This window comes from Polypterus senegalus, chromosome 13 (assembly GCF_016835505.1).
Source record: "Polypterus senegalus isolate Bchr_013 chromosome 13, ASM1683550v1, whole genome shotgun sequence".
NCBI lineage: Eukaryota > Metazoa > Chordata > Cladistia > Polypteriformes > Polypteridae > Polypterus > Polypterus senegalus.
Window position 1 is genome coordinate 86,712,326 of NC_053166.1, and position 25,969 is coordinate 86,738,294.

The following is a 25,969-nucleotide window of genomic DNA, read 5'->3' on the forward strand; positions in this document are numbered from 1 at the left end:
GTGTCTGACATCGGTATTGAGGTTATTGTGTTTCAGTGATGCCCCAACTACGAGTGAAAATCCCTCCGACCAGCTTTGTTCTGTTTAGCGTGCGGTGTGCTTTCAACTCTATTACTATTCAAATCTATTACTGGTAAAATTTAAAAACCACCCGCCACCAAACGCAGAAAGATCGGCCAGGTCACAGATTTGTCGGATATCCATGACCAACAATCGGTATTAAAGTTTTCAACTTCTGTTACAGCAAGTAAGGTGCGCAGCTTTGCAGCTCATCGATACAACAGTGCGTGGCAGGAATAGAGGACATCAAAAGATGCGATTTTGGTATTTTTGCAATAATCTAGTTGAGGACAGATTTACTCGGTGACTGGAAACGCATGTCACAGACGCGCGCACACTAACTATAAGGAATGGCAAACGGACTGTGTGTTGTTATATAATACTATATTGATCAAAATGATAACGCATGCTATTTAGACATTTGCGACAAGCGAAGGTATGTCCTATTACCTATTAACAAAAGGTAGGCAGAGTCAATTTATCGTCACCGTTTTAAGTGGTTTTAAATTGGTGCTTTAAAAAAAAATTAAACTAGACGTGAGATTTTTAATGAATGTATATTTAGCATAAAAAAAAAATAACATTAGGCCCTCTCGTGACAAATTTGGACCCACCCTTCTGGCGCAGGTTGGAACAATGCAGGGTTAAAAGAGGTTCCTCCGCCACTACCACCCCCCTCAAAGACAATTTCACATACTGTACTACAAAAGGTAATATTTTTCTAGATGAGAGTATATGATGGAAAATTGGAGAAAAAAAAATTATCAAGATGACAAAGCTGAGGGTTACAAAAACATTATAATGTAATGAGGGAAGCGTATTAATTAATTTGCATAACATCTGGCAGGGCTGTGCCCCAATGCTCTTAAAGCAGTAAAGCCACTGATTAACAAAAATAATGAATTATCCATTAATTAAGAACATTTTGACTCATTTTACAATACCATTTTTTAGCAGTGAGAATTCCTTGTTAACTTCGCTATTTACTGGAAATGAATGGGTAAGTAAAGTTGCACTCGAGGGTCGCAACAGCACGGTATTAACCCCAAATATCTCTGCTGCCTCCGAATGTCAGACGCCCCAATGCAGATATTTCCCTGGCGGTGGTCCTGTATGTAGCTAAAGCGACGTGAAGAGCGTTTGGAGCGGCTGAATGCAGAATGTCATTCGCTTATATTGGCAACTTTTTTGATGGAAAATATGATAAATAAGCAATGACATTCACGCTTATTGTCTAATTTATTTACAATAACAGCTTGACAAGCTTGTCTGTTTAGTTTATTTAAAATAAATATTTTGCTTTACGCACAAGAAATCGATACGACGAATGCAGGCACAGGAAAGCATCAAATCCGAGAACGGTGAGCCAAGACCACGCCCCGGTTACCCGAGAGACTGAGTGTAAACAGAACGAAGTGGGGAGCAGCATGGCCGTCAGTTTTAACGCGAACCAGGTGTGTAATATAATACGGGTTTAATTGTGATCGCTTTCATCTGTCATGATTTAAGACATGTAAATATATTGGGGTTGTTGAACGTTACAGTGAGGTTTATTATTTAAACGGAATACAATTAGCAACCCGTTTCTGCGTTGCAGTTCTGCAAAGCAACTGCACAGCCTGTGTGTGAAGTAGATCTGCACCTTGTGTCTCTTGGGCTTATGAATCGTTATTTTTTATTCAGAGCGGAACGGCAGATCAGTGATTCGACGCTGTGATTCATGGACAGATTGTGTACATTTTAACTGTTACTTTTGGTCACTCCCGTGGATATGTTCATGCCTGTCCCCTGTGGATGGCGCGTCGTTACTACGATTTCAGAAAATGATGGACAAATAAACCTCATTTCGACTTTGACTGGGGGATTTTGCATTTTGGCACTGCTGTCCAGTTTGATCACTGACAGTTAAGAAACATTAGCAACACCACTTGAGCCCATCTGTCTATTAATTTTCTAATAGCTGTGTTCAGTTTGGCTCGGTGCCGCACTAAGGTCTATTCGAGCACCCAAACCCATCGTGGGTAATTTAGTGTTTGCAAACAACAGAAAAGCATGCATTTAGAATTCCACTCGAATTCCTGTACATTACGTTAACATGGGTTTTGCTTATTTCCAGTTTGAACAAGCCTTCAGTCCCCGGAAACTCCAGAACTGGACAATACCGAGGCGTCACAAGGAGGTAAAGGTACTGGGCACAACGCGGATCTCGATCTGCGCATGTGCACTATGCAGCCAGCTTTCGGCGATTTATGTATTCTGCACCTTTTGAGATTAATAGCTCATTACTGAAACTGTCCAATTTAATTAAGCATGCATCAACCGTCTGTAAGGTATATTTTTCCTATTGTTTGCCTCAGTGTCTGAACTCTTCCTGATTTTCTCGCCTAGAACCCGGCCACTCTGGATGGGCACACCCAGTTCATTGCCGATGACCGTGGTCATTTGTTGCCAGGCTTAAGAGGAAAGGTCAGTGCCGGTTCTTTTAATATTACTCAATAGGGGGTCGGGGAGCAGGAATTTTTTCCAGCAATCACTGTACAGTATTACTGTTATTAGATCAAGTTTATTGCATGTAATACAACTTTTACTTTAATAGTGACAGAGATGGAATACAAACAAAAATACACACAAAAGAATGTAACAAATATATATACACGCATACGTTATATACAACTCTTAAAAAAAATGTGGCAGAGTGTTTTTTCATTGCGATGCAATAGATTGCAGGAAACAAAACATCAGTTTATTGGGATCCATAATAGGCTCCAATGGCCATCAACAGATGGTAACAGATTTGTGAAATCCCAGTGGGTCTCTGAATTTAAAAAGACTCTTGCAGCATATGTACAGTAACACATGCTAAATTCAGGTTTTCTTAAGCTTTTATTGTCCTGCTGGGTAGCCCACCACACATTTAAAGATTTTTTTTCCTACATATTAGAAAGTTTTTCAAAGCAAGAAGAACAAACTCCATGTGCAAAGAAATCTCTCCATAATGAGATGGTGTTTTGTGAAGCAGTGGTTCTACGAGGAACCACAAAACCCAGTAAAAAAACATAAAATGCCATTAAATAACCATTATTATTATGTACATGTGTGAATATGCAGTGTATATACTGTATGTATGTATGTGTGTGTGTGTGTGTGTGTGTGTGTGTGTGTGTGTGTACAGTATTTGTTATTATCAGTAACCTGATGATCTACAGACTTAAACTGTCCCTTAATTTACTGGTGTGAGTGTCAATGGCCCTGTTCCATTTGCTAGGTGGAGTGAGAAAAGTAACTATGGAGGATGTCGGAGGTCTTTCATTACCATGTTAGCTTTTTATAAGACAGTGAGTGGTTTTTATGTCCAGAACAGAAGGTAGCTGGCTGTTCATTATATTCAGTGCTGCCTTCACTACCCTCTGAAGTGCTTTATGCTCTTGAAGCCATAGTAGATGTGATGCAGCCAGTGAGGATGGACTCTACTGTGCACCTGGAAAACTTTACGAGAACAGATGCAGAAATGTGAACTGTCCTCAGCTGTTTGAGGAACTGCTGGTGAGCCTTTTTGACAAGAGACAAAAGGTGTACGTTGACGATGGTGTCCTTGTAAGATATGAATTGCTGTTGGCCTTTCATGCCAGGCCTATTCAAATGGCGGTCCACAGGCGTCCCAGATGCAAACTCTGAGTGTTCAGGCTATGGTCCCGCCTAAAAATTGGTTTGGCGATTATCATTTCTACTTAGTTTGCCAGAGGCAAATGCAATGGTTGAAACTTTAGACACATAACCGCATAAAGCCAGGTTTATATCCTGAGCTGGGCGAGAGGGAGTAGCGGCAACAAAGACGTCGGAGGTTGGAGGCATGCGCAGAAAATATTTCTGAGCACACGGCACTCCTGAGGGGACGGCCGTGAATTTCAATGAGATACTGGTTACCATAGACATATATAGATAGACGTCGCATTCACTGTGTTGCCCAGTCGAAACGATACGTCTGCGCGTCCGTCCTATTGCAAGTGGCAAAAGTGCCATTTAAACTAATACAGGTAGACGTGGAAACCGGGTTTTCTGATGAAAAAACAATAACGTTTAAAACAGTATTGTTTACATACAACAGATTTTGGTGAACCGTTTAAATGCAATTATTTCTATCCATTTATACACTATTAATTATTAAATAATTCCTCCCATATAAGTAACATTTCTCGGACTGCCTTCTTCCATCTCCAAAACATTTCTAGACTTCGTCCTGTTCTTGCGCAACACAGTACTGAAGTATTGGTTAATGCCCGAGTCACCTCAAGTATAGATTATTGTAGTGTTATTCTGTCTGGCATCCCACAAAAACGTATCCATGGCTTACAACTTCTTCAAAATTCTGCTGCCAGGATAATAACCTGTTCTAAATTCACTGAACATATTACACCTATCCTTTCTCAATTTCACTGGCTCCCTGTTCACTACTGAATACAATACAAAATAATAATAATACATTTTATTTATTTGTATCCGCTTTTCTAAACACTCAAGGACACCGAACAATAGACACAACACAGATTATAAACAAAAGTAAAATACAAAAGTTAAAATCAGACAGAACAATTGTAATCAAAAGAAAAAGCAGTCTTAAACAAATGAGTTTTAAGTTTAGATTTAAAAAGTGAAAATGATTCAGTATTTCTAAGCTCAGCTGGTAGTGAGTTCCAAAGCTGGGGAGCGGAGCAACTGAATGCTCTGCTCCCCATAGTGGTAAGACGGACGAAGGGGACAGTCAAGTGGACGGAGGAAGAGGATCTAAAGGTACGGGAGGGAATGGAAACATGGAGGAGGTCGGACAGATATGGAGGGCAAGGTTGTGGATAGCCTTAAAAGTTAGTAGGAGAATTTTGAATTGAATTCGGAACTAACTGGAAACCAATGAAGCTTCTGCAAAACAGGAGTGATATGGTGAATAGAGGGGGTTCTAGTACTGATGCAGGCAGCTGAAGATTTGGACCAGTTGAAGCTTATAAAGAGATTTGCGAGAAAGACCAAAGAAAAGAGAACTGCAATAATCCAGACGAGAAGTGACAAGGCTATGAACAAGGACAGCAGTGACATGGGGAGTGAGGGAGGGGCGAATACGATTAATGTTACGCAAGTGGAAATATGCAGACCGGGAGATGTTATTGATGTGAGACTGAAAGGATAAAGTACTGTCAAGGATGACACCCAGACTCTTAACCTGTGGGGAAGGGGAGACAGAGGAAATATCAATAACAAATGAAAAATGATCAGTTTTGGATAATGTTGCCCGCTGTTTTGTCATACACAGCGATGTGACGAAGTCTGCATTTTAAGGTTGAAGATGTATTCCTGTTGCTTTACTGGACTGCTCTATGATTGACAGCGGACAGTAAACTTTGTTAAAATGTTATAGAAAAAATGCCACTTTGTTAGTTGTTCAGTCGTTTTGGTGTGCACACAAAATGTTCTGTTACCAATAAATTCTTCAATTGGAGCTAATCAACAAAGAAACATGGAAGATGATTTAGCTAAAATAACAATAATAATTATAATTAACTCATTACTTGACACTGAAGAACTCTAAACAAAGACATTTTAAAATAAATGTACTAATCCACTTTCATGTCATACTTGCCACTATACTCTTAAACATTTACTCAGGTAGTTTTTTTCTCGGGAGTGTGGGGGCGGCGGAAATCCATGGGAAAGGTGTTATTGTGGAACTCAAATTTAATCTGTGTCATATGAGTGATTAAAACCGTGTGAATGAAATAGTTTAAGTTCTATGAAGAAAAAAAAATCCCTTGCCTGTCAGGACTACCCTTTTAAATTGGGAGAGGATCTTCTATTACAAAAGGGAAACACATGTTATTGCTAATATTGTGAACTCTTTCTTTTTTTTTAATGCACTTTGAGATGTGCCTGGGACAGATGTGAGCAAAATGTTTATTTTTATATTTCAAAAGTGGAAAAAGGTCTACTACCTATTTACTACTACCTCAGATTCTATTCAGTTATAGCTTTTTTTTTTTTTGATGTGTCTGTGTCCAATGTGACCAAATTTAAAAGGGAAACAATGAATAAACATTATTTGTTTTTAAATATATCCATTTGTGTGGCTTTAAAATTTGTTATTACCTGCAGTTTCCAGGCTGCTGAACATGTCTGGCCCAGATAAAGTTCTTGGTTAGAAAATGTGGCCCCAGCTGAATTTGTAATCGAGTAGCCCTGCTCTGCGCAGTACCCCCTTGGAGGTGGACAGCAGTGTGGTCTACTTTCTTCTTCCTGAAGCTTACAAATGGCTTCTTGGCTTGGGTGACCTTAAAGGTGAAAGTGTAAGAAAGTTTAAGAGTATAGCATTATTAAGAAAAGAATGACAAATATGCAGTACATGAAAAAACATGTACAATTTTCTATACTCTATGTAAAAAGAAAGGGTAATACTTATTCTAACAATAAATGAAAATTAATCAAATACTAGTCAGCTTTCCTTGTTTTTAAACATTTTATACCCTGAAAATATTTTCCAAGTTCAATTCGATACACATGAAAATTACACGTACTGTTTAACCTCTTCCTTTTAGGGATATAAAATTTCCCTGAAAGGTTTATTATCTAGCATATATTTGAAATCCCTTGTCTATTGCTTCATGCACACAATAAAACACTACATCATCCACTGTTAATGTAGTACAGTTTCTCCTTAATGCATAACAGTCTGACAATTTTCACCTAAGTATTGGTTATTTCCAGATACACTGCATGTAGGATGTCATAAACCTTTCCTTTAGTTTTCTTTATTTACCAGAAACAACCTAAGACTACAATAGTTTGGCAGATGAATGGTGGTGCTATTAAGTAAATTCCTTAATTTATTATTACTTTGTCATAAATGTATTGGGAAATTGCATGGTAATAACATATTAGAAAACAAACAATATTCACAGGGTAACTAGCACCCCCTTAACAGCTTTTTAATTTGAGAAATAGATTTTACAATAATTTGAAGCTCTTTACACAAGCATCAATATTTTTAATCCTCATTACCCACTAATTGACCATCTTCTGGCAATAATTGACTAATCAACAATTTTTTTTTAAAAAAAGAGTTGTTTGTATAAGTTGTAAATTGGTTATTCTATAACATACAATTGTGCAGAATTAAATTGTCTACTGATGACAGATCATGTCAAAGAGTCTGCTTTTGATAATTTACCAACTTCCATCCATTCATTATCCAACCCGCTATATCCTAACTACAGAGTCACGGGGGGTCTGCTGCAGCCAATCCTGCCAACACAGGGGGCAAGGCAGGAAACAAACCCGGGGCATGGCGCCAATCCACCGCAGTAATTTACCAACTTGATTTCTAATACTGTATTGTTGAAGTGAATGCTGTATTTAAGGAGAAAATCGACACAACTCAAAATAAAATAAAAATTTGAAGAAGACATTCCATCAGCTATTTTCATTTTATACAAAGTTCCGAATTCTATTTATTATAAACTTTCATTTGATGTCATGTAATCCAACCCAGATGAATCACATTGTTTTACTGCGTTACAAATGATACCGTTCCTAAATAATGAAGTTTCTTGTCCACCTTAATAAAAGGACAAGTGTCTCTGTCATCCCAACAGATAGCATATCACAAATATTAACATGGGTTTTTACAAATCCCCTATCAAACTGAATATAACAGATTATATGAATGCATTGCACATCACACACATTTGTAATATTTACCCTAACCCTTTTCCTGTCTGGAAGGCTTCTATATTCAGTCTCATTCTCCTCAAACAGTCCTCAGCAAGGATTAAGGGGTCTTCTAGCCTTAACATTGCTAAAGGTTTGTGATGCAATTAATCGGGGGGCAGGTGGCCTCTTTTTCTTCTCATCCCTGGCATTCACTGTTCGGTTCACACTCCTCTTCTCAGTTTATTTTCAAGCATCCTCATCCAATAAACGTTACACTTTAGCTGTTCTACTCTACTCCAATATTTTATTTAGTTGTGCATCCTGCATCTCTCTACATTTCAGTAAAGGTTTGGATAGGTAAAAAGTATTCTGGGTACAGGCTGAATGAAGAGTTCTTTTTTTTTTTTAATTTTTGATTATTTGTGGCATGGTGTTGTGTTTATTATGTTAATCTTACTTGTTGAGTTATATTCTCAAGGAGAAAAAAGTTATAATGAAGTATTGAGAAGGTTAATTGAATTATTATTTGTGCTTTGATGAGAAATGCTGCGGTGTCATTTGCAGTTAAAATGAAATAATGTAGAGGAAAAATGGTCCCACAATGGACTGATGAAGGCGATAAGACTGAGACAGGATAAAGGCAGATGGCAGACTAATTATTATTACTCTAGAATAATTTCTAGAATAGAAAGATTTAGGATATAAGACAGAAACATTAGTTAAATGGGCAAAATAATGACACCCCCTCCTAGGAGTCATAAAGTAGGAACTATGAATAGGGTAACATGTAGACAACTGGTTGACATGTATATTTAATAACTTGTAAATAGTAATAAAACCTTAAGGAGAGATTTCAGGAAGTACAAGTTTAATAAATATAACTTCTACACATTGGAATTAAAGAAAACAGTTAGGGTAGGGGAAAAATAAATCACCAGGGGCCTCATTTATAAAACTGTATGGATTTAAACATGAAAATATGTGCACACCAAAAAACAAATCAGGTTTATAGAAACTGGCAAACAGACGTTTCTGCAGAACTTACCCCATTTAAACCACACTCACCTCATAAATGTGCCTTGATGTTAATCAGCCTCCTATATCTGCAATCATGATGGTGCAGACATCCATTAATCTAATAGGGAAGCCTTCCTCCTGACGTGTCGAAACCCCACCACCTGCATTCAAGAGCATCTGCCTATGCTCTGCAACATAAGCATGCAAGATCACGCACATCATTATAGCACCTCTCCTCTGTGTTCTGGGGGTCCAGGAAAGGCTTATGATGCCAGCTTCTGAGCAGGTAGCCACTTTTACCTGCTACGTGTAATGGCACAATTGCTGATGCAACAAATAGTACAGCTCATATGAAAAACTGAGGTCTGCCAGGGCTAGTTTGCTGGGCCACAGCAATGTGATGTGTGCGAGTCTCATCTTGGCATCACATTACTTGTGTATTAATACAAAGTATTGTAACAGTTTACAAATAAACAAAAGCAGCCTCATTCTTGCTTGATGCCCTTACTGCAATATGGGTGCAGTAAAGCAAACCAGTTCTATTAGGAAAACCAGACACCACTGCAACTTGCTTTTTCATGTTGGCAAAAATATGCCTTACTGTTTGTGCACTTACACCATACAAAAACTGAATGTAGCACCTCCTCAGTCAGTTCAAGATGTAATGCTGCTTGGCTGAGATAATGCTGACCTGTCAGCCAGTTCCCTGAGAAGTGACAGCAGGTAGCCAATATAAACTGATAGAAAAACAACAGTTCTTCAGTGAAAATGCACACCATTGGCCATCTTAAAATGTGTCCTATTCAACACTTTAGAGGTTTAATATGTTTGTCATGTTAACACACATTATAATAATTGCTCAGTGATATGAATTTGAATTATAATTCGTCTCACCAAGCTGTTATATTAATGTGTGTTTAAGCAGTCATAAAGAAATGCAAGATAAGGCTTACTTTATTAAAGCTCATCTGGCATCAATCATGAAAAGCAGATAAGAAAACTCTTTAGAGGTTTATGATCAGTGATACTTTACAGTTATCAAATATGTGGGAGTACTGGTTGTTGCAATTATTGGACTGTATTCAGTTAAGAGCCCTTAGACTGTTTACAATAATTATCTTCTCCAATCTGAACTTTATTGTGCGTAAGTGATATTTCCCAAACACTTTTATTACTGGGATGAACCCATTGGGCAGGTTTAGGAGGAGGATAAATGACTCTCTATGGTGTGTTATGCTGTGTTCAATTTACTTTGGATGGTGAATGTTGGATTTGGGAATGACATCACACTTGAGTTCATTGGATTTCAGTAAATCATTAAAAAAAACAATTTGGACACGGCCATGAAAACATTCGCTGTTTATTCCATTGGAATAAATTTGCATATCTAAACACAGCAGCAACATGTCCACAGATAGAAGTTGGACAGCATTGTGTGAACGACTGATTTAATTAACACAAACTGACAGAAGTGCTAATAGACAGTATAATACTGCAGCCTTCACTGAAGTACATGGCGTACGTCTCCATTTTGAATTGATGTCATGATCTGAAGTTGGACAAACTCAAGTTTGACAGACCAGCTCGGAGTCTCTGAATTTGAAAAATCGGACTTAAAAGGGTGTTTCAGTTGAACATTCAGACTAGGAAATTAGAAATTCCGACTTACCACTTCAAATGGAATGCAGCATTAGATGATGCCTGGTAAAAGAAGAAAAGGAACTTGGCCAGCTGTTGGTCTTAGATGTAAAGTCCTTGCTAAAGATTTTGGCTTGGAAAATACTTTTACTAAGTACTATATAAAGCAGTAATGGCTAGACCTCAATGGTTGATGGTGTATCCATATGTGGATCTACAACTGATATTTTTAAATTCAAAGCTAACTAATTACGCATGAGCAAGCAAGACACGCGAACAAACAATGAACAAGAGTCGATCGTGCTGACTTCTGAAGCAAAACTGATAATGTAAACTGTTCAAATGACAGAATAAAACAGAAAGCCAGGGGAAAATTCATCACACATCAAAAGATGTTAATATGGGTGCAGTAAAGCAAACCAGTTCTATTAGGAAAAGGACTATATAAATGTAAAGAATTTATAAATAAAATACGTGACCATTTAAATACAAAAGATGAAAAAGAGAATTGTGTGAATATTTACATTTTTAGAACAATGTGAGACCATACGTTTTGTGTGATGAAACAGTTTTATAGTCATTTTTTGGTTTTTGAAAGTTGTATTGAATATTCATTCTTTATTGCACAGATTTTTGTATATGAACCAAATAAAATGAAGATAAAAAAAGGAAGTCAAAACAGGATGCTGCAAACTTGCAGTCAGACATGTTACCGACTAGTATTGTACAAAATGTCATAGACTGGCACTAAAATCGTCCTCCTGCCTATTAAATGTAAAACATCCTGTGATTTTCTGCTGTTTTATTTCCCTCATGGTTAACTTTTTAGTGAAGTTGGATGATCCTGAACTTGAGAATTCCATTATTGTAAACTGCAACAACTTTTTGTCAATCGGGGGACATGTTTACATAATACATGTGTATTTATAAATGAGTTATTTTTGCATCATAATGGCACCATTTTCTCTCTTTTTTGGTAAATCTGCTTGAATATAGGTGTCTGGTAGAAAAAAAAAGTAATAATATTAATGATTGGACCAGAAACTAAACCCAGGTCCAGGAAGTTGTAGGTCAGCAGCTCTAATCTCTAGGTCACTTAATTAAATAAACCAGTATGGCACTGAAGTGTTCAGTTCTACTGCCACTCAAACCAAGCTAGATACCATCTGCCATAAATGTCCATTAGCAGGTGTATATGAATAATGAAGGCAACTGTGAAAACTACTATATCATCTATTACAGCTCTTTCAAACATAACACTTAAATAGTTTAATTATTGTTGTTTATGTTGCAAATTCTAAGATCTCAAAAGAAGTCACATCATCTAAACTTTCTTTAGATACTTAAGCTCCATTGCATTAACCCTGAGCTTCTCTCAGGCTCTCGGAATATATCTGCTATGATCCAATATACAGTGTTAAGCCCAAATCATGCTTGGGACAGAATTCTGCTTCCATGTAGTGGCTAAAATAACATTATGCTGCAAAACAAAATCAAATTTGTGTTTTGCCACCCTAAGGTAACTCACCAATATTCAAGATTTGGTGTATGTTTCAGCCAAAACAAAATGGCATGTAAACACATAGATGTAAAACTGAAGCTTAACCATTAGTTGAATCAAGCAACAGTGACATCAATGTGAATTGGTCATCTGACATTTATACGACCGAACCACCAAGATATGCCTGAGAAGTTCAGTTACCTGAAGTTTCATCGTGGCACAAGTAGGTGCATGGCAAAATGCCACAATGACTGAAATCAAGTGGAAGGACAAGAAAGATGCTGGCCCCCTAAACACTGTCCACAATGCAGCAACTGTCAATGTTTGCGTTGGGAGAAATGAGGAAGACACTAAGCCTTACGTGATGACAGCCTACAACACCACAAGGGGCATGTTAGTCATATGGATCAGACACTGACATTCCACCTTCTCATGCATAAGCAAGAGGAAAAATATAAGAAAAGTGTGCAAAGAAACCTGATTCTGCTGTCACAATTGTGACATGGGGCTGTGTGTTGTTTCAAAACATGCAAGTATACCAAACCTGCATGAGTGAAGCAGTGGATACTAGACATTACATACAGTGCATCCGGAAAGTATTCACAGCGCATCACTTTTTCCACATTTTGTTATGTTACAGCCTTATTCCAAAATGGATTAAATTCATTTTTTTTCTTAGAATTCTACACACAACACCACATAATGACAACGTGAAAAACGTTTACTTGAGGTTTTTGCAAATTTATTAAAAATAAAAAAAACTGAGAAATCACATGTACATAAGTATTCACAGCCTTTGCTCAATACTTTGTTGATGCACCTTTGGCAGCAATTACAGCCTCAAGTCTTTTTGGATATGATGGCACAAGCTTGGCACACCTATCCTTGGCCAGTTTCACCCATTCCTAGTTGCAGCACCTCTCAAGTTCCATCAGGTTGGATGGGAAGTGTCGGTGCACAGCCTTTTTAAGATCTCGCCAGGGATGTTCAATTGGATTCAAGTCTGGGCTCTGGCTGGGCCACTCAAGGACATTCACAGAGTTGTCCTGAAGCCACTCCTTTGATATCTTGGCTGTGTGCTTAGGGTTGTTGTCCTGCTGAAAGATGAACTGTCACCCCAGTCTGAGGTCAAGAGCGCTTTGGAGCAGGTTTTCATCCAGGATGTCTCTGTACATTGCTGCAGTCATCTTTCCATTTATCCTGACTAGTCTCTCAGTTCCTGCCGCGGAAAAACATCCCCACAGCATGATGCTGCCACCACCATGCTTCACTGTAGGGATGGTATTGGTCTGGTGATGAGCGGTGCCTGGTTTCCTCCAAATGTGTTCAATCTTTGTCTTTTCAAAGAGTTCAATCTTTGTTTAATCAGACCAGAGAATTTTGTTTCTCATGGTCCGAGATTCCTTCAGGTGCCTTTTGGCAAACTCCAGGCGGGCTGCCATGTGCCTTATTACTAATCAGTGGCTTCCGTCTGGCCACTCTACCATACAGGCCTGATTAGTGGATTGCTGCAGAGATGGTTGTCCTTCTGGGAGGTTCTTCTCACTCCACAGAGGACCTCTGGAATTCTGACAAGAGTGACCATCGGGTTCTTGGTCACCTCCCTGACTAAGGCCCTTCTCCTCCGATTGCTCAATTTAGATGGCCGGCGAGCTCTAGGAAGAGTCCTGGTGGTTTCAAACTTCTTCCACTTACGGATGATGGAGGCCACTGTGCTCATTGGGACCTTCAAAGCAGCAGAAATTTTCTGTAACCTTCCCCAGATTTGTGCCTCGAGACAATCCTGTCTCGGAGGTCTACAGACAATTCCTTTGACTTCATGCTTGGTTTGTGCTCTGACATGAACTGTCAACTGTGGGACCTTATATAGACAGGTGTGTGCCTTTCCAAATCATGTCCAATCAACTGAATTTACCACAGGTGGACTCCAGTTAAGCTGCAGAAACGTCTCAAGGATGATCAGGGGAAACAGGATGCACCTGAGCTCAGTTTTGAGCTTCATGGCAAAGGCTGTGAATACTTATGTATATGTGCTTTCTCACTTTTTTTATTTTTAATAAATTTGCAAAAATCTCAAGTAAAATTTTTTCACGTTGTCATTATGGGGGTGTTGTGTGTAGAATTCTGAGGAAAAATTTAATTTAATCCATTTTGAAATAAGGCTGTAACATAAAATGTGGAAAATGTGATGTGCTATGAATACTTTTCGTATACACTGTATATAAATAAATAGAGAAGGAACAGTGACTTTTTGGTATTGATGTGTTTGTTACATACAATGTTTTTCCAGGGGTAAACACAGACTAAGGAGGTTAAATGTCATTTTTGATGCATCATTGAATGTGTGCTTTCTTAATCTGTAATGTGGAGTTTATGGAAAAAGGGCAAGCTTTCAGGTGAAGCCTTAACTACATTTCAGAAAGAAAATAGATGCATTGTTGCTCTTGGCAACTAAACAGTAATTAACCATAAATATTTTATTTCCTAATAAACTGATGTTTTAATGTGAAGGAATTACTTCTATATGTTGCACACTTAAAAGTGAATTATTGTTTATGTAGGCATTCCAACTGGATGATCTGAGAAATCTAATTTTGGTTTATCTATGGAGCCAAAGCTATGTGTTGTAGTTACTTCTGAGGAAAAACTTCTGATATAAAATACAGTTTGTAATATAAGATAATGTTTATGTGGCTTAGATGGTGTATTTTGGGATATAACCCAAAAATAGTGCCTTCCAGAAATATTGAAGTTTTCTTTGTCAAAGTCTAGAGCAGGGGTGGGCAAGGTCGGTATTGGAGAGCCACAGTGCCTACAGGTTTTCATTCCAACCCATTGCCTAATTAGCAACCAATGCTTGCCAATCTCAGACTTTATTTCATTTTATGGCTTGCTTATCTGCAATGTGAGGTTCTTATATCATAGATTTTTTCCTTTGTAAGGATGTCATCCAAATGATTTGAAGCCTAAAACGTTTGATTTTCAGTCAGTCACATTTTTCTATTAAGTGTTTTATTAAATCAAACAGTGCATAATGAACCCACAGAGATGTAAATGGAAACAAGTTAGATGGAGAACTGCTGGCTGCTTTGTCATTTACATCTTTAGAACACTCTAGACGAGAACAGGCCATTCAGCCCAACAAAGCTCGCCAGTCCTATCCACTTATTTCCTCCAAGAAAACATAGAGTTTTTCTGTCTACCACACTACTTGGTAGCTTATTCCAAGTGTCTGTCGTTCTTTGTGTAAAGAAAAACTTCCTAATGTTTGTGCGAAATTTACTCTTAACAAGTTTTCAACTGTGTCCCCGTGTTCTTGATGAACTCATTTTAAAATACAAGTCTTGATCCACTGTACTAATTCCCTTCATAATTTCAAACACTTCAATCATGTCATCTCTTAATCTTCTTTTGCTTAAACTGTAAAGGCTCAGCTCTTTTAATCTTTCCTCATAATTCAACCCCTGTAGACCTGGAATCAGCCTAGTCGCTCTTCTCTGGACCTTTTCTAGCGCTGCGATGTCCTTTTTGTAGCCTGGAGACCAAAATTGCACACAGCACTCAAGATGAGGTCTCACCAGTGCATTATAAAGGTTGAGCCTAACCTCCTTGGACTTAACTCCACACATCGTGCTAAATATCCTAACATTCTGTTAGCCTTCTGAATGGCATTTGAAGACTGTCGGGAAGTTGATAGCTTAGAGTCCACTATGACTCCTAAATCCCTCTCATAAAGTGTACTCTCGATTTTCCGACCGCCTATTGTGTATTTAAACCTCAGATTTTTACTTCCTATGTGTAATACTTTACATTTACTGACATTAAATTTCATCTGCCACAAATCTGCCCAAGCCTGTATGCTATCCAAGTCCTTCTGTAATGATATAACGGATTCCAAATTATCTGCTAATCCACCTATCTTGGTATCATCTGCAAACTTAACCAGCTTGTTACTTATATTCCTATCTAAATCATTTATATATATTAAAAATAGCAGCGACCCTAGCACTGACCCCTGTGGAACACCACTCTTAACATCGGCCAGTTCTGATGAGGTTCCTCACACTATCACCCTCTGCTTCCTGGGTCTGAGCCAATTCTGCACCCATCTAAAAACATCACCCTGAACACCCACTTCTTTTAACTTGATGCTCAACCTCTCATGTGGCACCTTATCAAATGTTTTCTGAAAGTCCAGATAAATAATATCATAAGCTCCACTTTGATCGTATCCTTTTGTTGCCTCCTCATAGAATTCCAACATGTTAGTAAAACATGACCTCCCTCTTCTGAACCCATGCTGACTGTTCAGAATAACTCCTGTCCTTGCCATGTGTTGCTCAATCTTATCCTTAATAATTCCTTCCATTAATTTTCCTGTGATGCTTGTTAAGCTTACTGGCCTATAGTTGCTTGGATCTGCCCTGTCACCCTTTTTATATAATGGGATGATATTTGCCATTTTCCAGTCTTTCTGAATCTCTCCAGTGCGCAGTGATTTCCTACAAATGTGTCAAGGGTTTATACAGTATATGTACTTACTAGCCTCCTTAAGTACACAAGGATAAATATTATCTGGGTCCTGGTGATTTGTTTGATTTCATCTCATTTAATCTGAGCAGCACTTCTCCCCCTACAATTTCCAAATCCCTCAGTACCTCCTTAGTAGTCGTGTTTACCTCTGGGAGGTTATCCACTTGCTCACTTGTAAACACCTCAGAAAAATGGAAGTTTAGGGTATCTGCTATTTCACTGTATCTTTTAATTCTCCTTAATTATTCCTGATGAACTTGACCTGCTCCTTAACTGTTCTTTTACTATTAAAATGTCTTTTGCCTTATCTGCTATATTCCTCTCCAACTGTCTTTTAGCCTCCCTGATATCCTTCTTAATGGTTGCCCTCATGTTCTCATATGCTCTACGATTCACTTTGCAGTCATTAGTCTTATATGCCTTATACAGCAGTTTTTTCCTTTGCAACTTCTTTTTTAAATCTTTATTAATCCACCATGGAGTTTTTTTAGTTTCCTATTAATTCCAAATTTAGGTATGTACCTATCCTGCATTACATGTAACACTTAGACTTTGTCGCATCTGCTCAAACATACTCCTACCAAAGTTCAACTTAACAATTTTAGTCTTTGCATCTGCACTCTTACAAAATACTGAGAATTGTATTACATTATGGTCACTTGACCCTAGTGGTTCAATCACCTCTATCAATTCTATCCTGATTATTACAGAATACTAAATCCAGACAGGCTTCACCCCGTGTTGGTGCTTTAAAATGCTGTGTTAAAAAACAGTCGCTGATTACTTCTAAAAACTCCTGCTCTTGTGCTCCTCCATCTGCAAGGTTATCCCAGTTAATATTTGGATAATTAATGTCCCCAATGACTATAATATCTGCCTGTAGCCTTTTTGATATTACTAAAAAGATGTGTGTTGAAATTACTGTCTGAATTGAGTGGTCTATAACACACTCCTAAAATAAGACCTCTTTTCCTAATATTTTCCAGGCGAAGCCACATGTCCTCTCTAAGATGGGGCTCATCATCCAACTGAAGAGGTCTTACATTTAAACCCTGTTTGGCACAAACAGCAACCCCACCTCCTTTTCTGTTCTGTCTATCCTTCCTAAAAAATGTGTATCCCTCTATGTTACACTCATTCCCATCTTTGTTATTTAGCCAGGTTTCCGTTATTGCTATAATATCATAATTATGCTCTGCTACATACAACTCCAACTCACTTACCTTATTTTTGATACTTCTAGCAATAAGGCAAGCTATTTTTAATGTGTTACTCCTTCTACATTTAAATGTTGCCTTTGAATTTACATTACTATGCATTTTTATTTCTACACCATTGTTTGTTCTTCCATATATAGATCTAAATCTGGCCTGTCTTAAACCCCTACCCCCATTCCCTAGTTTAAACAATCCTCGACTAGCCTACATACACCCCTCCCCAATACATTGGTGCCCCTCCAGTTCAGATGTAACCTGTCACAGCGGAACAGGTCCCATCTATTCCAAAAGGAGTCCCAATGCCCCATAAATCTATTCCCTTCTACCCTGCACCAAGATTTGAGCCATGCGTTAAGCCTTCTAATCTTATTGCTAATAAGGAGACATTAAACAGTGGATTTAGCTCTTTGAAATAAACAATTAAGGGATCACTAAAATGAACCATCAAAATGTCACTTAAGCAATAAGTGCTTCATCAGCCATAATTGACTTCTCATAAAGAAACTGGGTTGGAACAAAAACCTGCAGCCACTGTGGCTCTCCAGGACCGACATTGCCCACCCCTGGGCTATAGCGTTCTCAATACTTTGTAGATGAAGTTCTGATCTCTAGAAAGTATAACATTAGAAAGTGAAAACAACTTCTTTGCCACTCAAATGTACAAAAAGAGTGTAGGACTGGGAAGCCTGAAAGACATGATATTCACAAATATGGGCATAATCAAAGAATATATTTTAAAACTTTATTTTTTAATATTACAAACTGTAGTTAACTGCTGTAGATGGTGTAAAATCTACAACAATAATGACATTCTTATAAATGGCAGATTGAGTCATGAACTGCCCAATAATTTCAATTAAATTTATCTTCCTCCCAAAACCTTGTATAGGATCTATAAAACATTTCTGAAGTTTTTACTTTATATTACTCTTTCCAGCAAGAACAATCAAAAGGCACTCAAAGAAGTACGCAGTAAAAGTAGCATTAGATTTTAGGATGATCATAAATTTACCATTGACTGATCTCAGATACTTGTTGAACAACTGCTTGTCTCTCTCTCACACTCCAACAATCCCCCATACCATTTACAGAGTACAGCTTGGGGCTCGTTTTCAGGCACATGGGATATGCCTTGTTGTATCCCACCTTCCCACATCAATTACACAGCCCGATCAGAGGATGCAATCATCAAGCTGAAAAAAAGAATTGAAGAAAACACACTGATCTGCAAAAGGAATGGACACAGTGGAGTGAAGAGAAGTCCGGTAGGAACTGTATATATAACATATTTATTATTATTATTCGGTGTGCTTTTAGACCAACATTGACTCAATGTGTCCACTATTGCTGGGATTGGCTCCAGCTCTACATAATCATCATAAGGAAGGACTGGTTGTTGGGAAGGTTTAGAAAATTGAGAGTAATGGAGTTTACTGTGATATTCCACCTTCACACAAGAGAACTTTGTCAAGCAATCCAGTTTCAACCTGAAACAAATATAGTCTGATTAAAAAGGTTAAAATCTTCCAAAAACAGGGAACACTCACATAATATGAGCTAACTTAGTTTCCAATGCAGCCCAACAGTCACATCTTTTATGCAGGACAGTGGCCAGTGGGGATTTTGGAATAAATCACTTACAGAATTGCTACTGCAGAATGTTACATTTCAGACAAAAATAAACTGCTCAAAAAATTAAAAGAACACTTTGAAAACACATTAGAACTCAATGGGATAAAAAAATCATGCTGGAGATCTATATTGATATGGACTGGGTAATGTGTTAGGATCGAAAGGATGCCACATCGTTTGATGGAAATAAAATTATTATAAATCAAAGTCAAAAAAGATATAGCAGGCTTGTCCATTTTGCTGAAATTTTATTGCAGCAACTCAAAAATCATACTCAGTAGTTTGTATTTCTCCTGCGTGCTTGTAAGCATGCCTGCCTGGGGGATCTCCTCCCAGATCTGGACCAGGACATCACTGAGCTCCTGGACAGTCGGAGGTGGATCCTGGTGGCATCAGATGGGCTGAAACAATGTCCCAGAGATGTTCTATTGGATTTAGGTCAGGCGAGTGTGGGGGCCAGTCAATGGTATCAATTCCTTCATCCTCCAGAAACTGCCTACATACTCTCACCACATAAGGCCAGGCATTGCTGTGCACCAGGAGCAACCCAGGACCCACAACACCAGCATAGGGTCTGACAGGGGGTCCAAGGATTTCATCCCAATGCCTAATGGCAGTCAAGGTGCTGTTGTCTAGCCTGTAGAAGTCTGTGTGTCCCTACATGTATAGGACTTCCCAGACCATCATCGACCCACCACCAAACCGGTCATGTTGAACGATGTTAGAGACAGCATAACATTCTCCACGGCTTCTCTAGACCCTTTCACATTTGTCATGTGTGCTCAGGGTGAACCTGCTCTCATCTGTGAAAAGCACAAAGCACCAGTGCTGGACCTGCCAATTCTGGAATTCTATGGCAAATGCCAATCGAGCTCCACAATGCCAGGCAGGGAGCACAGGGCCGACTAGAAGATGGTGGACCATCAGGCCATCCTCATGAAGTATGTTTCTGATTATTTGTTCAGAGACATTCAAACCAGTGGTCATTTTGTAGGGCTCCGGCAGTGCTAATCCTGTTCCTCCTTGCCCAAAGGAGCAGTCACAGGTCCTGCTGATGGGTTAAGGACCTTCTTTGGCCCTGTCCAACTCTCCTAGAGTAACTGCCGGTCTCCTGGAATCTCCTCCATGTCCTTGAGACTGTGGTGGGAGACACAGCAAACCTTCTGGCAATGGCACGTATTGATGTGCCATCCTGGAGAAGTTGGACTACCTGTGCAACCTCTGTAGGATCCAGGTATCGCCTCCTGCTACGAGTAGTAGAAACTGACTGCAGCCAAATGTAAAGCTAGTGGAAAAAAGTCTGAAAAGATGTGGAGGGGAAAAATGGCAGTGATCCCCACCTGTTAAACCATTCCTGTTTTGGGGCTCATCTTATTGCTGCCCCTCTAGTGCACCTGTTGCTAATTTCATTACAAACCCCTCTGCTACTTAACAGACCAGATCAATAGCCCAGACATTTCATTGACTTGATGTTATACTCCGATTTAAAAGTGTTCCTTTAATTTTGAGCAGTACATATCTATATATATATATATATATATATATATATATATATATATCTATATATATATATATATATATATATATATCTATATATATATATATATATATATATATATATATATATATCTATATCTATATCAGTTAAGTGCAAAACGAAGCAGATCTAATAATCACTTTGTGCTTGCTCTTTATTTAGAGAACACCCATGAAGACTGAAAGCCAACAGCCACAAGCTTCATCTGTGCTGCCGGATGCAAACAAAATGGACCTCAACCCTCAGCCAAACTTGGAGCTAAAGACACCATCTGCACAGCCATCACACTTGAACTCTGCCAACTGAAATGGTAATAATGTACATCTTTATTAGAAATGTTATGAGAAATAGGTCTTCTCCACACCATATGCTCCCTTTTGGAAATGCAGAATGTTTTCAGTGTATATTCTAATATTTTAAAAGTTTATGCTGTTATCCATTCTCTATAGATACCTAAATACTAATGTACTGAGACAGACTTTCAAGCATTAATAACCTTCCTTAGAGGTATATTTAGACTGTGTACACATTTGTAAAAAAAAAAAAAAAAATACTCACGACTTTGTAATGTCACTATATGTCAAATATAATGCTAATTAGATATATTCTATGGTCTGCAATTGTTTCAATGAATTTTTTATGAGTTCATGTAAAAATAATAAAGTTCACTTTACTTCATATGAACCTACAGATTCCTGTTCTTTTTAACGCAACTTGTATTTTTCATGGCTGTTCAGTTTCAAGTTAGACAGTCATTCCTTTAACACTAAGTGCACTATGGGGGACCCTAGTGCCATTTATATCCAAAGACCTCCAATCTAGTGTGTCCTGTCTAGTGTTCATCCTTACCCTGAACACTTGCAAGATAACTGCAGGGGTCAGTTAACATGCTGCGAAACTTAAGGCAACTAATTACAGTAGTTGAGAACACTATAACAGAGGGAAGGATAGATAGAAATGTTTCAGCTTTTATTAAATGTCATATAAATTCCATAGCGCAATTTAATAGGGAGATATAATGAGAACAATAAGGCAAAACTCTTAACATACTAACGTTTCCATAGGTTTGGGGGCAATTTTAGGTTTAAGGGTTTTATAATGAATGGAATGATGACCAGGATACCCCACATTTTTCTAAAATGGTGATAAAGTCTGTAAATAAAATCACCTTTTCTGCACAACAGAAAAAATAAACTTTATTAAATTTTTATTACTCCTTTGAAAGGATACCATATGTCTTGGCAATTAAACAAAATTATCACCAACTGTATACAGACTAACTGATTACTGAGTTTACATCCAGCCAGTAATACACAATACAAAAAAAAGTTCTGGAAAAAGCACAGCTGTGCTATGGAAGTGTTCATTTATGTCAGAATTCCTTCAGTGTGGATGAGCCCTGTGTTACCCACTGGTCTGAAGAGGAAAAAATATGCACGAGAAGAAGAAAAAAAGTATTTTTTAAAGGATGGAGGAAAACATTTTAGAACTTGTTTGAACTGCCAATATTCACATAATTTTTTGTGGATTAAATGGGTATATCATAACTGTAGTATGCCTGCAACAGAATATAATTTAAAGGATACTTGTCGACCAATGACAGCTAAGGTACAGAAAAATGAAGAAAAAAAAAGGCAAGGCAATCAATCATTCCCACAGGAGGATACTGATTTTTATAATCAACTTGCATGAATTAAAAGACTTGCTGGGGTTGAAATTTGAAAGGTGCTGCAGGAAAACAGACAAAAAAAGCACACATACACACAAAGTATGAACATTTACAATTCGAGTGTGTGCCAACTATAATTAATACATAGGGGTTTTCAAGTGCAGTTTTATTTTCAATTGTCATTACAATGCAACTCAAACAGTAAAATGAATAAAGTTCTATAGGTTTTAAAATACCTAATTAAGGTATTAACCATTTTATCTTCCGCTGTTTTACCATCTCAAACAACCAAATTAATATAATTTCATAATAGAGCAATACCCTTAAATAATAAGATGGCTCATTCCAATCACTTGGGAAGAGACGTTCCCCTCCCCCCATTTGATTTCCCAGATTTACTGTTTTCTGAATACTGTGCCTCTCAAAACAAAGTAACCATTATTGAAACTCATTGCACTGTACATGTCAGAGAGAAACCATTCTCAAGTTTAAACTTTGTCAGTATAGGCTGAAGGAGGGAAAAACAAACAAAACAAAAATCAAAAGACTTGGTTTCAACTCTAGTTCACATGGCAAATGTATTGATAAAAGAAGCAGCAGAGAAGGCTGATTCTGTGGCAAGAGGTAATTTTTATGGATAGCCCCCTCCCACCCCAAACAGAAATCAAGGTGCACCGATGAGGTTCATAAAAGTCTCTGTGAACTGAAGATAAAGTCTCTTGGTTTGTTTAATCTCATTTATCTTTGTTTCTTGAAACAGTTTTAAAAAGAACTTGCTGTTTACTTTTTATATACTCCACGGAGTATAAAAGTTCATCTATTCAAACAGAGCACAATACCGTGTTGAACGTTCTCAACCTCACTCAGAGAAAATGGGCTTTTTCTTTTATTATTCAATAGACTTGAAATTCTGTTTATTAAACAAATCTTATGCCAGGTCCTTAATTCCCGAACCACCAATGATTAAATTACGTAGCAACTTTCTTCGCCCTGCCTGATAATCTTCTTCATCAACATTTACTAGCAGTTTAATAGCTTCATGGCCCACAGCTTGTTTTAAAGAATCTGTTATGAAAACACCTTTAAGAGCTTCTAGCAATGAACCATTGATGTAATCCCTCCAAAATGCATCTAAATAGGTCAACTCAGAAAACTTTATATCACAGATGATAGAGCCAAGGTCACGTGATTTCAAGATGGTGTTGGCTTGGTTAAATCTCTCAAACTGTCTTTCCAAGGCCTCTTGCTTATTGGAAAACACATTTCCTTGCAGGGCTGACTCATGCTGGCAGTATTCAGCACGTACCCGCAAACGAATATCTGAAATGAGAAACAGTAAAAATTGTCAGATATGATCGTGAACAACAGCTACTGTATAATATTACACACAACAGATAAAGGGGATGAAATTGTAAAACATTCATCTGCGGTTCCCTAATATTTTCTGTTCACGGCACACTTAATGTTTCAAGATTTTTTCACAGCACCCCGAGTTAAACCATAGAATAGTTTACAGTTCTACAATACATACCTGACAGTTGTGGTGTGTAGCTGACTAGGATGACTCATTGTTTCAAATTAAATATTGATGTTTTTGTATGTTGTAATTTATTCAAACTAATTATTTTTACACTTAATATAATTCTTAAAAACCAGCAATAATCTTTTATTTGAAAAGATTCAAAAACAAACATCACAAAAATCAGTTTATTGATGGGAATAATTAGTAAGATGGACGAACCTGTTGTTCCTACATGTGTTTTTAAATTTTGGAATCATACTGGATACAGTCACCATCATTTCCTGATCTATGTTGATTTTTGCACAGCATTTTCTTTTTATTACAGCAACCGCCAAAAACCCAGCTTCACATAAACATATGGTGGTCCAGATCTAATTATGCAGTTTTTATTACACTATAACTTAAGTTTACTACATTGAAAATCACCTGAAAAATCCTGGACCATTGAGAAGTGTGCGAACTGACAACATGAAGAATCATCTTTGCACTGAACTGGAATCGTCCCCACATATATCAAAGTCATCCAGACGATCTGGATCTGCATAATTAGATCTGGACCCCCTGTATGATGTCGCAAAGGAATTAAGATTTGATGAGCTTTACTACTTAGCAGCAGATATTCATCTTTTACTGATATTGTCACAAGGCAGCTCAATAAGATTTTCTTCTTTTGCAGAATTAAATTCAAATCCATAAGCATCTACGATTGTTGCCTGACATCTGGATGACTTCATTCGGGTCCGTTCTCAAAATGATACTGTTTGGTCTCCTCAGAGGCACATCTTTTATTATGAATAAACCGATCACAGCACTGGGGAAACATTTAACTTAGAAAAAAGGGTCGGAAATTAGTATTACAGTATTTCTATATATTTTCAATTATTTTTTGATGTTACGTTTGTAAAAGATGTCCAATATTGGAATATTTCACAGTGCCCCTGTAGGCCAGTCTGTAGGCACACAGTTTGGGAACCACTGTTCTACATTATTTCATAAACAGGGGAATTCATGTGCTGTATTCATTCCTGAGATTTCAAACCACAAACATACACAGTGGCTCAAAACACCTGAAGAAATGGACCAAATACTACTTCTTCCAATGACTAGCAATGCTGTTCTACCACCAATCAAGACATTGCAGGCTACATCACTTCCACTTGTACTTGAGGGGGAGATGCTGAGGAGTACCAAAGGATTAATTAGGAATCCACTGATTAAACTACTATTTCTTCACACACAGTACTGCTAAGAAAAAAGGTATTCTGACATTCAATATAAAAAGTAAAACCAGAAAAGCTGCAAATGCTGCAGCAGGTAAAATGTGGTACATATTTCTCAGTAATGATGCATTTATTTCCACCTTCCTGCAATAACCTCTAGAACAAGATTGAGATGGGTTGGTAGAGGGGCTTATTTCAACAGCTGTAGAGGAGGTGCAAATCTTTTTCAAAAATGGAGGTGGGAGACGTAACGTATTGTAGCAATGAACATAACTTCGAAAAGTTGTAAGGCACTTCCTGACTTGTTTGCAAATTGCCAGAAATATTTGCAAAACAGTTAAAATGCTTTTTGGGAAATCAAGACATACAATTTACAAAGGCTTCATACATTCAAAATGTTTCAAATGTTATCAAAAGGCTACACTTTCTCATATATATATATATATATATATATATATATATATATATATATATATATATATATATATATATATATATATATATATAGATAGTTAGTTCTGGTACATGACTGTCTAAAATAAACAATGATTGTTACATGGTTAGATATTGCTTGTATAAAATACAATTTGCAGGTTTCTGTTCTACATAAGACACTTCTCAAACTGCTCTAGTCTGATATTCAACTTAGAATATTTTAATAAGCATATGGAAATAACTGCATTAAAACATGCTTCCTGTAGCTAGCACCTCCTCATAGATTAAGCATTCCT

The 25,969-nt window shown here is 37.6% G+C and overlaps 2 protein-coding genes across 3 annotated transcripts in view; one reads left to right on the forward strand and one right to left on the reverse strand.

The window, feature by feature from the left end:
• The first annotated feature begins 1,222 nt into the window (after nucleotides 1-1,222).
• On the forward strand, nucleotides 1,223-21,133 carry cfap126 (cilia and flagella associated protein 126). Its single transcript, XM_039776349.1, has 5 exons — nucleotides 1,223-1,514; nucleotides 2,177-2,239; nucleotides 2,449-2,526; nucleotides 18,750-18,923; nucleotides 20,990-21,133. The coding sequence occupies exons 1-5, from the start codon at nucleotides 1,488-1,490 to the stop codon at nucleotides 21,131-21,133; spliced, it is 486 nt and encodes a 161-aa protein (XP_039632283.1). The 5' UTR covers nucleotides 1,223-1,487.
• Nucleotides 21,134-22,007: 874 nt separating this feature from the next.
• dedd (death effector domain containing) overlaps nucleotides 22,008-25,969 on the reverse strand; it is a 94,381-nt gene continuing 90,419 nt past the window's right edge. For both annotated transcript variants that reach the window (XM_039773906.1, XM_039773907.1), the window contains one exon: nucleotides 22,008-23,816. In XM_039773906.1, coding sequence (XP_039629840.1) covers nucleotides 23,425-23,816 — 392 coding nt within the window. In that variant the 3' untranslated portion in view covers nucleotides 22,008-23,424. The remainder of the gene's footprint in view (nucleotides 23,817-25,969) is intronic.